Source organism: Salvelinus fontinalis, chromosome 35 (assembly GCF_029448725.1).
Source record: "Salvelinus fontinalis isolate EN_2023a chromosome 35, ASM2944872v1, whole genome shotgun sequence".
Classification (NCBI taxonomy): Eukaryota; Metazoa; Chordata; class Actinopteri; order Salmoniformes; family Salmonidae; genus Salvelinus; species Salvelinus fontinalis.
Genome location: NC_074699.1, coordinates 23,387,648 through 23,400,553, shown reverse-complemented (window position 1 = coordinate 23,400,553; position 12,906 = coordinate 23,387,648). Strand labels below are relative to the sequence as shown.

Here is a 12,906-nt window from a genome sequence, read left to right as displayed (position 1 = left end):
ACAACACAGAACATTAGCTACATGACAACAGTAGTGTTCAATACACCACCTGGACACAACACAACACAGAAGATTAGATACATGACTGCCTGCACCTGTCTTTTCCTACCATCACTAATTTTGCTGATAGCTACTTTACTGAGGAAAATGTACAAGCTACGACTGTGGTATGTGGTTGTCTCACCTAGCTATCCTAAAATGAAGGCACTAATTGTAAGCCGCTCTGGATAAGACCGTCTACCTGGAACCAAAAGGGTTCCAGGCCTTCTTCAAAGGCTTATCCTATGGGGACAGCCGAAGAACCCTTTATGGTTCTAGATAGCACCTTTATTATTAAGAGTGTACAGTAGTGTTCAATACACCACCTGGACAACATAACATTACAGATGACTCATTATTGCTGTGAGATCATGTCCTATGACATGCAGACATCATGTGAATTGTTGTATTCTCCCTGGTCTGTCAGCTTTGGTTATCGTATAGATGTTCTTTTTCAGATGTGTGTAGACTCACGCACCAAGCCGTACTAAACAGGGCTTAGATCTGTCAACTCAGAGACTGGTTATTGTCACACTCAGGTTACAGTTTATAGATTTTATTTCTCAAGGTAATATAGCACAACCACAGTTCATTTTGTGTACAGTAGGAGTAAGTACTATACTAGGGAAAGGGAAGGGGGATACCGAAATGTGTCTTCCGCATTTAACCCAACCCCTCTGAATCAGAGAGGTGCAGGGGGCTGCTTTAATCAACGTCATCAGCGCCCGGGGAGCAGTTGTTGTTGGGGGTTAACTGCCTTGCTAAAGGGCAGAATGACAGATTTTTCCACTTTGTCAGCTCGGGATTCAAACCAGTGACCTTTCAGTTACTGGCCCAATGCTTTTAACCGCTCGCCTACCTGCCTACTACAGTAGAAGTGTGTGTTGTATTACAGTAGGAGTGTGTATTGTATTACAGAAGAAGTGTGTATTATATTACAGTAGTAGTGTGGTATTAAAGTAGGAGTGTGTATTGTATTACAGTAGGAGTGTGTGTTGTATTACAGTAGGAGTGTGTGTTGTACTACAGTAGGAGTGTGTGTTGTACTACAGTAGGAGTGTGTGTTGTACTACAGTAGGAGTGTGTGTTGTACTACAGTAGGAGTGTGTGTTGTACTACAGTAGGAGTGTGTGTTGTACTACAGTAGGAGTGTGTGTTGTACTACAGTAGGAGTGTGTGTTGTACTACAGTAGGAGTGTGTGTTGTATTACAGTAGGAGTGTGTGTTGTATTACAGTGGGAGTGTGTGTTGTATTACAGTAGGAGTGTGTGTTGTACTACAGTAGGAGTGTGTGTTGTACTACAGTAGGAGTGTGTGTTGTATTACAGTAGGAGTGTGTGTTGTATTACAGTAGGAGTGTGTGTTGTATTACAGTAGGAGTGTGTGTTGTATTACAGTAGGAGTGTGTGTTGTATTACAGTAGGAGTGTGTGTTGTACTACAGTAGGAGTGTGTGTTGTACTACAGTAGGAATGTGTGTTGTATTACAGTAGGAGTGTGTGTTGTACTACAGTAGGAGTGTGTGTGTTGTACTACAGTAGGAGTGTGTGTGTTGTACTACAGTAGGAGTGTGTGTTGTACTACAGTAGGAGTGTGTGTTGTACTACAGTAGGAGTGTGTGTTGTACTACAGTAGGAGTGTGTGTTGTATTACAGTAGGAGTGTGTGTTGTACTACAGTAGGAGTGTGTGTTGTATTACAGTAGGAGTGTGTGTTGTATTACAGTAGGAGTGTGTGTTGTATTACAGTAGGAGTGTGTGTTGTACTACAGTAGGAGTGTGTGTTGTACTACAGTAGGAGTGTGTGTTGTACTGCAGTAGGAGTGTGTGTTGTACTACAGTAGGAGTGTGTGTTGTATTACAGTAGGAGTGTGTGTTGTATTACAGTAGGAGTGTGTGTTGTATTACAGTAGGAGTGTGTGTTGTACTACAGTAGGAGTGTGTGTTGTACTACAGTAGGAGTGTGTGTTGTACTACAGTAGGAGTGTGTGTTGTATTACAGTAGGAGTGTGTGTTGTATTACAGTAGGAGTGTGTGTTGTATTACAGTAGGAGTGTGTGTTGTACTACAGTAGGAGTGTGTGTTGTACTACAGTAGGAGTGTGTGTTGTATTACAGTAGGAGTGTGTGTGTTGTACTACAGTATGAGTGTGTGTTGTACTACAGTAGGAGTGTGTGTTGTACTACAGTAGGAGTGTGTGTTGTACTACAGTAGGAGTGTGTGTTGTATTACAGTAGGAGTGTGTGTTGTATTACAGTAGGAGTGTGTGTTGTACTACAGTAGGAGTGTGTGTTGTACTACAGTAGGAGTGTGTGTTGTACTACAGTATGAGTGTGTGTTGTACTACAGTATGAGTGTGTGTTGTACTACAGTAGGAGTGTGTGTTGTACTACAGTAGGAGTGTGTGTTGTACTACAGTAGGAGTGTGTGTTGTACTACAGTAGGAGTGTGTGTTGTATTACAGTAGGAGTGTGTGTTGTACTACAGTAGGAGTGTGTGTTGTATTACAGTAGGAGTGTGTGTTGTATTACAGTAGGAGTGTGTGTTGTACTACAGTAGGAGTGTGTGTTGTACTACAGTAGGAATGTGTGTTGTATTACAGTAGGAGTGTGTGTTGTATTACAGTAGGAATGTGTGTTGTATTACAGTAGGAGTGTGTGTTGTACTACAGTAGGAGTGTGTGTTGTATTACAGTAGGAGTGTGTGTTGTACTACAGTAGGAGTGTGTGTTGTACTACAGTAGGAGTGTGTGTTGTACTACAGTAGGAGTGTGTGTTGTACTACAGTAGGAATGTGTGTTGTATTACAGTAGGAGTGTGTGTTGTATTACAGTAGGAGTGTGTGTTGTACTACAGTAGGAGTGTGTGTTGTATTACAGTAGGAGTGTGTGTTGTATTACAGTAGGAGTGTGTGTTGTATTACAGTAGGAGTGTGTGTTGTATTACAGTAGGAGTGTGTGTTGTACTACAGTAGGAGTGTGTGTTGTACTACAGTAGGAGTGTGTGTTGTATTACAGTAGGAGTGTGTGTTGTATTACAGTAGGAGTGTGTGTTGTACTACAGTAGGAGTGTGTGTTGTATTACAGTAGGAGTGTGTGTTGTATTACAGTAGGAGTGTGTGTTGTATTACAGTAGGAGTGTGTGTTGTACTACAGTAGGAGTGTGTGTTGTACTACAGTAGGAGTGTGTGTTGTATTACAGTAGGAGTGTGTGTTGTACTACAGTAGGAGTGTGTGTTGTATTACAGTAGGAGTGTGTGTTGTACTACAGTAGGAGTGTGTGTTGTACTACAGTAGGAGTGTGTGTTGTATTACAGTAGGAGTGTGTGTTGTATTACAGTAGGAGTGTGTGTTGTATTACAGTAGGAGTGTGTGCTGTCCTAAGCGGTAGGGTACAGCACAGTGTGTCAACAGTACCTTGCCGGAGGACTTGACACCCTTCCAGAGACTGAAGTAGAGAAGAAAGACCACAGCCACCAGACAGAGGACCAGCTCCCAGCGAGGCATGCCCAGGTCCTGGATCCCCCTGCTCTCATGGAGGTGGAGTACGCCACGCCTGGAGAACACACACACACTAAGGCTGAGTCCCGATTCTACAAGCTTCTACCGTAGTGTCCTTTGCAGACTTTCACATGGCCAATGCTTTCACCATCCCTATGCTTTTAAATCAACGACGGGGAGTCGGAAAGTGTGTACTTCTGGGAAAGGGTGTAGAATCTGGAAGCATCCACATACTTAACAAGACAGTGGTGTGGAGGATGACATGCGTAACACACACAGACCCCACACACTCCAACAACACACCCAACTTCATTTAGACCCAGATTTATGACCAAACTGTCCACAGCATAGATACCTCATAAAACACAAAGAAAAAGATAGGAAGATAGACATGCCTTATTAGGAAACATACAGTATAAGGCTATATCGCAGGCTACCCACAGTATTCTCTTTTCCCTGGTCATCCCCCAGAGTGCTGTGTTTGTATGGTGGATCCACTCAGGCTATGACTCAGCTAGGACAGACTCAACACATGAACAGTCCCTGTCTGACCCTGAGAAGAGCGAGGGCAGTCACCTGCTCTAAGGGAGGACAGGATTCTGACAACACCCAGCAGTCAGTCATCTACACACCATTTACTCTAGTCTGAACTTAAACCACTTCAATCAAGTAGAAAGTGTGTAGAAATGATAATGAATTTAACTTTTTTAAATAATCGCAACAATCGCTTCAATCACAGTATTTTCAATAAAGAGCTATCAGCAGCAGTATTTTGGTTGATTTTGTGGTCTCAAGCCAGTGAGATTATTAACATGAATATGGGCAAAATGTAATTACTGACAATGAATGAGGTGGGAATGTTGTTCACTTGTCATATAATTGCCACATTTAATATCAATATAGCATTAAAAATAGTTTTCCAGATTGTATTTTGGCGATTATTTTTCGCGATGTGAATATTGAGTCACGACAGAGACAACCTGGTTCAATTTGGTTCCTGAGGTGTCAAAACCCAGTCACAGCATCTATACATTCATCATGGAACTAACCATTCCACAAGCTTACTGTTACTGCTCACTAAATCAAACAACTTAAGAATGAGAAGCAAAGTTCAAAGCTTTTATCTCAACATACTATGATCACCATTTGTTCTGTATCCATTCAATCATCTAGCTAACAGAATCACGAGGGAAGAATGAAGGACTCAGGGTTTGGAGTACCTGAGAAAATATTTTCTACTCTTAACATGCACAAAAGCATGCATGCATGCACACACACACACACACACACACACACACACACACACACACACACACACACACACACACACACACACACACACACACACACACACACACACACACACACACACACACACACACACTCTCACACTCCTTCAAAGACCTTGGCAGCTAGAGGTTTTAATAACAGACTTTGTCAACCCTCTTGGGAGCCATTCCCCTCAAAGCACTCTGACTACTACTCAGTTGAAGGGGCGCTCAAAGGTTCAAGTGCTTTACTGGAACATATATAAAAGAGGGGAGACGGCAGGAAGACAAATGGTGTCTCATCCTTCCCTACATAAATATTGTTTCCTGCTATCTATCTCCTCATTCCCAGATCATCCTCGGATCTTCCCAGGACAGGCATACTGAGCCACACCTGCTCTGAGTCCCACCGGACTGACAGCGGATCTGGATCAACTTCCAGCTCAGCGATATTAGGGAGCATCCCGTTCCTGCTCTGCATCTCAAGTGGCACCCTATTCCCTTTATAGTGCACTACATTTGTCCAGGGACCATAGGGATTTGGTCAAAAGCTGTGCACTATATAAGGGAATAGGGTGCAATTTAAAGACACTGCCTTGCTCAAAGGGAAGCAGGGGTCAGAGGTCATAGTGTTTAAATGATCAACGGTATTGATCAATATTGACCTCTAATGAGAACAGCCATGTGTTTTTTCCCTCTTCTTCTAAAATGAGTAAGGAGGAAGGAGTAAACATGAGTCATCACACGTGGACAGTATTATGGGACATCTGATCTCCTTCTAATATCAGAGGGTGCCCTAAAACGATTTAAGTTTACATCAAGATGACAGATGGTTTGTTTCTGCTTTGAAAACCCGGCGTTTAAAAACCCAGTAATCATAGCTCCCTGAGGAGCGGGTTGATGGCTGCGTGTTTCTTCATCTCCAGTCTTTGAAACAGGCCTGAGGCTCAGTGTTACAGCCCAGCCGAGGGCTCACCGCCATTGGGGAGAGAGATGTGGGACTCCATGGAGCCGACAACAAAGAGCCAGGCCAGAATTATCTCTCCAAGACCTGATGTTTTGTCTGCTGTCTCTTTCTGGAGCCCTCAAAGTTGTTGTCATGTGTTGCGGCCATGCTATGTTGTTGTCTTAGGTCTCTTTATGTAGTGTTGTGGTGTCTGTCTTTATGTAGTGTTGTGTTGCTGCCATGCTATGTTGTTGTCTTAGGTCTCTTTATGTAGTGTTGTGGTGTCTGTCTTTATGTAGTGTTGTGTTGCTGCCATGCTGTGTTGTTGTCTTAGGTCTCTTTATGTAGTGTTGTGGTGTCTGTCTTTATGTAGAGTTGTGTTGCTGCCATGCTATGTTGTTGTCTTAGGTCTCTTTATGTAGTGTTGTGGTGTCTGTCTTTATGTAGTGTTGTGTTGCTGCCATGCTGTGTTGTTGTCTTAGGTCTCTTTATGTAGTGCTGTGTTGCTGCCATGCTATGTTGTTGTCTTAGGTCTCTTTATGTAGTGTTGTGGTGTCTGTCTTTATGTAGTGTTGTGGTGTCTCTCTTTATGTAGTGTTGTGGTGTCTGTCTTTATGTAGTGTTGTGGTGTCTGTCTTTATGTAGTGTTGTGGTGTCTCTCTTTATGTTGTGTTGTGGTGTCTCTCTTTATGTAGTGTTGTGGTGTCTCTCTTTATGTAGTGTTGTGGTGTCTGTCTTTATGTAGTGTTGTGGTGTCTCTCTTTATGTAGTGTTGTGGTGTCTGTCTTTATGTAGTGTTGTGGTGTCTCTCTTTATGTAGTGTTGTGGTGTCTGTCTTTATGTAGTGTTGTGGTGTCTCTCTTTATGTAGTGTTGTGGTGTCTCTCTTTATGTAGTGTTGTGGTGTCTCTCTTTATGTAGTGTTGTGGTGTCTCTCTTTATGTAGTGTTGTGGTGGCTGTCTTTATGTAGTGTTGTGGTGTCTCTCTTTATGTAGTGTTGTGGTGTCTCTCTTTATGTAGTGTTGTGGTGTCTCTCTTTATGTAGTGTTGTGGTGTCTCTCTTTATGTAGTGTTGTGGTGTCTCTCTTTATGTAGTGTTGTGGTGTCTCTCTTTATGTAGTGTTGTGGTGTCTGTCTTTATGTAGTGTTGTGGTGTCTCTCTTTATGTAGTGTTGTGGTGTCTCTCTTTATGTAGTGTTGTGGTGTCTGTCTTTATGTAGTGTTGTGGTGTCTCTCTTTATGTAGTGTTGTGGTGTCTCTCTTTATGTAGTGTTGTGGTGTCTGTCTTTATGTAGTGTTGTGGTGTCTCTCTTTATGTAGTGTTGTGGTGTCTCTCTTTATGTAGTGTTGTGGTGTCTGTCTTTATGTAGTGTTGTGGTGTCTCTCTTTATGTAGTGTTGTGGTGTCTATCTTTATGTAGTGTTGTGGTGTCTCTCTTTATGTAGTGTTGTGGTGTCTCTCTTTATGTAGTGTTGTGGTGTCTCTCTTTATGTAGTGTTGTGGTGTCTCTCTTTATGTAGTGTTGTGGTGTCTCTCTTTATGTAGTGTTGTGGTGTCTCTCTTTATGTAGTGTTGTGGTGTCTCTCTTTATGTAGTGTTGTGGTGTCTCTCTTTATGTAGTGTTGTGGTGTCTCTCTTGTTGTGATGTGTGTTTTATCCTATATTTGTATTTTTAATCCCAGCCCCGTCCCCGCAGGAGGCCTTTTGCCTTTTGGTAGGCCGCCATTGTAAATAAGAATTTGTTCTTAACTGACTAGGTATCCCCCTTTCCCTAATACTATGTTCACTTGCCTAGTTAAATAAAGGTTAAATCAAATCAATCAAAATAACACCCATCCTATTCATCAGAGAAACAGCTGTCTAAGAGCTGCACATCAAAACAATCCATCCTTTAACTTCATTATCTGTTTCTGATTCCTCCTCTCTGTCTGTTTGACCGGTGGGCTAGCGAGGCAATCCGATCCGGCGGGCAGCCTCTCTCTGTGATTATGCTGATAAGTGTAGCTACGAAATAACATGTGGAACTGATGCCCCCGGATGGTTACACAACCCACTGCCTGGCAAGCCAGAAGAGAAGACACAGGAACAACTGTCTGTCCAGACTAGACACCAAGGACAAGGGGACTGTCAGATCAGACAGCCCAGTCCTAAATATGTCTAACCGACGTGATTTATATCCTGATGATAATACATTTAAAGCTGCTAGAACCGAAGAGAAAACGAGAGATAGAGGAGAGGAGAGGAGAGGAGAGGAGAGGAGAGGAGAGGAGAGGAGAGGAGAGGAGGAGAGGAGAGGAGAGAGGCTGTCTAAGAAGGACAGAACGGAACAAGAGACAGACACGTTGATATTTCTGACTAGTCATGTATAGGCAGGGGGTCTAGGGTTGTTGTGGTGCTTCCAGGCTGTACAGTCCATCTGATATCACACTAACTGTAAATGTTATCAAACATCAACGCATGTTCCTTGGACCAGTTCTTCTAAAAACAAACTCTTATCTGCTTTCCCTGAAATGGTCAACACATCAGTGATCTGAAGCTATTTGGTCAAAGTATATCAATCCCTAAGGCCTCTTTTACAAATTCTGGGCTAAAATGTTCTTTAAGAAGCATATATACACAACAGAGACACACATATAAAAAGGAAACAATGTCTTCCAGGATAAATTCAAGCAATACTGTATGCTATATCAAATACTATTGACTAGTATTAATCTCTTTGTCCATTTTCTCAGACATGTACAGCATGTTCCCCAGAATGAGGTAAACGTCTGACTTGACTTTAAGTAGACACACCAAGCAGGATCACTAATTACTACAAATACCCTCAGAACCATGCAAGTGGAACTGATGGAAAGTGAGATTGATCAAATAAAAGCTAATTATCTCCTATGTAATTGTTCAAGCAATTTCCTCCAAAAAATGTTTAATTGAGCACTTCATCAATCGAGTGACATTGAAGTCAATCATCTAAAAATGCAAATAGCCCTTTTTTAAGGAAGGCTACACTCTTAGAAAAAAATAGTTCCAAAAGGGTTCTTCGGCTGTCCCTATAGGAGAACTCTTTTTGGTTCCAGGTAGAACCCATCTTGGTTCCATGTAGAACCCTCTATAGAAAGGGTTCTACATGGAACCGAAAAGGGTTCGACCTGCAATTAAAAAGGGTTCTTCAAAGGTTATCCTATGGAGACAGCCGAAGAAACATTTAAGATTCTAGATAGCACTTTTATTTCTAAGAGTGTATCAGGTTGCTGGATCGAATCCCCGAGGTGACAAGGTAAAAAGCTTTCATTCTGCCCCTGAGTAAGGCAGTTAACCCACTGTTCCCCGGACGCTGAAGACGTGGATGTCGATAAAGGCAGCCCCACACACCTCTCTGATTCAGAGGGGTTGTGTTAAATGCGGAGGACACATTTCAGTTGAAGGCATTGTACAACTGACTAGGTATCCACCTTTTCCTTTCCTTTCCCTTTCCATCAAGTCAAGCTATCCCTGACACTAAATCAAACACAGCTATTTTAGCATGTAAAGGATGTAAAGAATCTATAGAAACCATCTGTTGATGATGAAACGGTGTGAAAATCTAATGTTTCAACGTTCACACAGGATGTGTATAGCATGTCTGCTGATTTAAATACAGATCATTGTTGAACTGACCATGCAAGGACCACTGGGATATTCCTACTAGGACCAAAGTCCAGCCTGAGGATGTATTGGACTGTTGGACTAGATGTACCAAGCTTCTATCACATACCTTTACCCTGGTCATACATCTACAAACATGACTGATTACTTCTCTCAGTGTCTAGGTGATTGGCCAGTAGCTAGGTTGATGTTCTATATGGAGACATATTTGTGCTGGATTTAAGATTGAAGCGTTTGACCTTGAGAACTATGGGCACCTGGGGGGTAGACAGGTCATAACCTAACAAGTGTTCATGTTGACCTGTGCCCTGACCCCTGACTTTTAGGGATTAGCCTCTACCATGCAGAGCGCCGAGTGAGCCACCCTGCCACGTGACTCACCTTTAACACTAATTGAACTGCCATGGTTTACAAACACATGTTAACATAATAAAACTAACTAGGTTATCTAACAAGAATAATACATACATAGCACTGTGTATCAAATACATGCTGTGTCAAAAGGAGTTTTATTCAATGGTCTATAAACAGTCTCCTCTGACCTTCCCAGAGAACATGATAATAAAATGTTCCATTAAGGTTTAGCTAACCTCTGGTGGACTTGCAACGGCTCTTGGATATATCCCACTGATAGAGGGTGGGCTAGAGAGTCAACTAGAGTCAGAGGGGGAGAAACATGTCTAAAGCAGGGACACAACTAGAGTCAGAGGGAGAGAAACATGTCTAAAGCAGGGAGACAACTAGAGTCAGAGGGAGAGAAACATGTCTAAAGCAGGGAGCCAACTAGAGTCAGAGGGGAGAAACATGTCTTAAGCAGGGAGACAACTAGAATCAGAGGGAGAGAAACATTTCTAAAGCAGGGAGACAACTAGAATCAGAGGGAGAGAAACATGTCTAAAGCAGGGAGACAACTAGAGTCAGAGGGGAGAAACATGTCTTAAGCAGGGAGAAACATGTCTAAAGCAGGGAGCCAACTAGAGTCAGAGGGAGAGAAACATGTCTTAAGCAGGGAGCCAACTAGAATCAGAGGGAAAGAAACATGTCTAAAGCAGGGAGAAACATGTCTAAAGCAGGGAGCCAACTAGAATCAGAGGGAGAGAAACATGTCTAAAGCAGGGAGACAACTAGAGTCAGAGGGAGAGAAACATGTCTAAAGCAGGGAGACAACTAGAGTCAGAGGGAGAGAAACATGACTAAAGCAGGGAGACAACTAGAGTCAGAGGGAGAGAAACATGTCTAAAGCAGGGAGACAACTAGAGTCAGAGGGGAGAAACATGTCTTAAGCAGGGAGAAACATGTCTAAAGCAGGGAGCCAACTAGAGTCAGAGGGAGAGAAACATGTCTAAAGCAGGGAGACAACTAGAGTCAGAGGGGAGAAACATGTCTAAAGCAGGGAGACAACTAGAATCAGAGGGAGAGAAACATGTCTAAAGCAGGGAGAAACATGTCTAAAGCAGGGAGCCAACTAGAATCAGAGGGAGAGAAACATGTCTAAAGCAGGGAGAAACATGTCTAAAGCAGGGAGCCAACTAGAATCAGAGGGAGAGAAACATGTCTAAAGCAGGGAGAAACATGTCTAAAGCAGGGAGACAACTAGAATCAGAGGGAGAGAAACATGTCTAAAGCAGGGAGACAATCAGAGTCAGAGGGGGAGAAACATGTCTAAAGCAGGGAGAAACATGTCTAAAGCAGGGAGACAACTAGAATCAGAGGGAGAGAAACATGTCTAAAGCAGGGAGACAACTAGAATCAGAGGGAGAGAAACATGTCTAAAGCAGGGAGAAACATGTCTAAAGCAGGGAGCCAACTAGAATCAGAGGGAGAGAAACATGTCTAAAGCAGGGAGAAACATGTCTAAAGCAGGGAGCCAACTAGAATCAGAGGGAGAGAAACATGTCTAAAGCAGGGAGAAACATGTCTAAAGCAGGGAGACAACTAGAATCAGAGGGAGAGAAACATGTCTAAAGCAGGGAGAAACATGTCTAAAGCAGGGAGACAACTAGAGTCAGAGGGAGAGAAACATGTCTAAAGCAGGGAGACAACTAGAATCAGAGGGAAAGAAACATGGCTAAAGCAGGGAGCCAACTAGAGTCAGAGGGAGAGAAACATGTCTAAAGCAGGGAGACAACTAGAATCAGAGGGAGAGAAACATGTCTAAAGCAGGGAGACAACTAGAGTCAGAGGGAGAGAAACATGTCTAAAGCAGGGAGACAACTAGAGTCAGAGGGAGAGAAACATGTCTAAAGCAGGGAGACAACTAGAATCAGAGGGAGAGAAACATGTCTTAAGCAGGGAGCCAACTAGAATCAGAGGGAGAGAAACATGTCTAAAGCAGGGAGACAACTAGAATCAGAGGGAGAGAAACATGTCTAAAGCAGGGAGAAACATGTCTAAAGCAGGGAGACACATGTCTAAAGCAGGGAGCCAACTAGAGTCAGAGGGAGAGAAACATGTCTAAAGCAGGGAGACAACTAGAATCAGAGGGAGAGAAACATGTCTAAAGCAGGGAGACAACTAGAGTCAGAGGGAGAGAAACATGTCTAAAGCAGGTAGACAACTAAAGTCAGAGGGAGAGAAACATGTCTTAAGCAGGGAGACAACTAGAGTCAGAGGGAGAGAAACATGTCTAAAGAAGGGAGACAACTAGAATCAGAGGGGGAGAAACATGTCTAAAGCAGGGAGACAACAAGAGTCAGAGGGAGAGAAACATGTCTAAAGCAGGGAGACAACTAGAGTCAGAGGGAGAGAAACATGTCTAAAGCAGGGAGCCAACTAGAGTCAGAGGGGGAGAAACATGTCTAAAGCAGGGAGACAACTAGAGTCAGAGGGAGAGAAACATGTCTAAAGCAGGGAGCCAACTAGAGTCAGAGGGAGAGAAACATGTCTAAAGCAGGGAGACAACTAGAGTCAGAGGGAGAGAAACATGTCTAAAGCAGGGAGACAACTAGAGTCAGAGGGAGAGAAACATGTCTAAAGCAGGGAGACAACTAGAGTCAGAGGGAGAGAAACATGTCTAAAGCAGGGAGACAACTAGACTCAGAGGGAGAGAAACATGTCTAAAGCAGGGAGACAACTAGATTCAGAGGGGGAGAAACATGTCTAAAGCAGGGAGACAACTATAGTCAGAGGGAGAGAAACATGTCTAAAGCAGGGAGACAACTAGAGTCAGAGGGAGAGGAACATGTCTAAAGTAGGGAGACAACTAGAGTCAGAGGGAGAGAAACATGTCTAAAGCAGGGAGCCAACTAGAGTCAGAGGGAGAGAAACATGTCTTAAGCAGGGAGCCAACTAGAATCAGAGGGAAAGAAACATGTCTAAAGCAGGGAGAAACATGTCTAAAGCAGGGAGCCAACTAGAATCAGAGGGAGAGAAACATGTCTAAAGCAGGGAGACAACTAGAGTCAGAGGGAGAGAAACATGTCTAAAGCAGGGAGACAACTAGAGTCAGAGGGAGAGAAACATGTCTAAAGCAGGGAGACAACTAGAGTCAGAGGGAGAGAAACATGTCTAAAGCA

At 43.1% G+C, this 12,906-nt stretch overlaps 1 protein-coding gene across 2 annotated transcripts in view; it reads right to left on the bottom strand.

Moving 5' to 3' along the window:
- The window catches only part of LOC129834587 (sodium-dependent noradrenaline transporter-like), a 72,785-nt gene that overhangs the window by 32,863 nt on the left and 27,016 nt on the right, over window positions 1–12,906 (bottom strand). For both annotated transcript variants that reach the window (XM_055899708.1, XM_055899707.1), the window contains exon 5: window positions 3,452–3,590. In XM_055899708.1, the coding sequence (XP_055755683.1) occupies window positions 3,452–3,590 (139 nt within the window). The remainder of the gene's footprint in view (window positions 1–3,451; window positions 3,591–12,906) is intronic.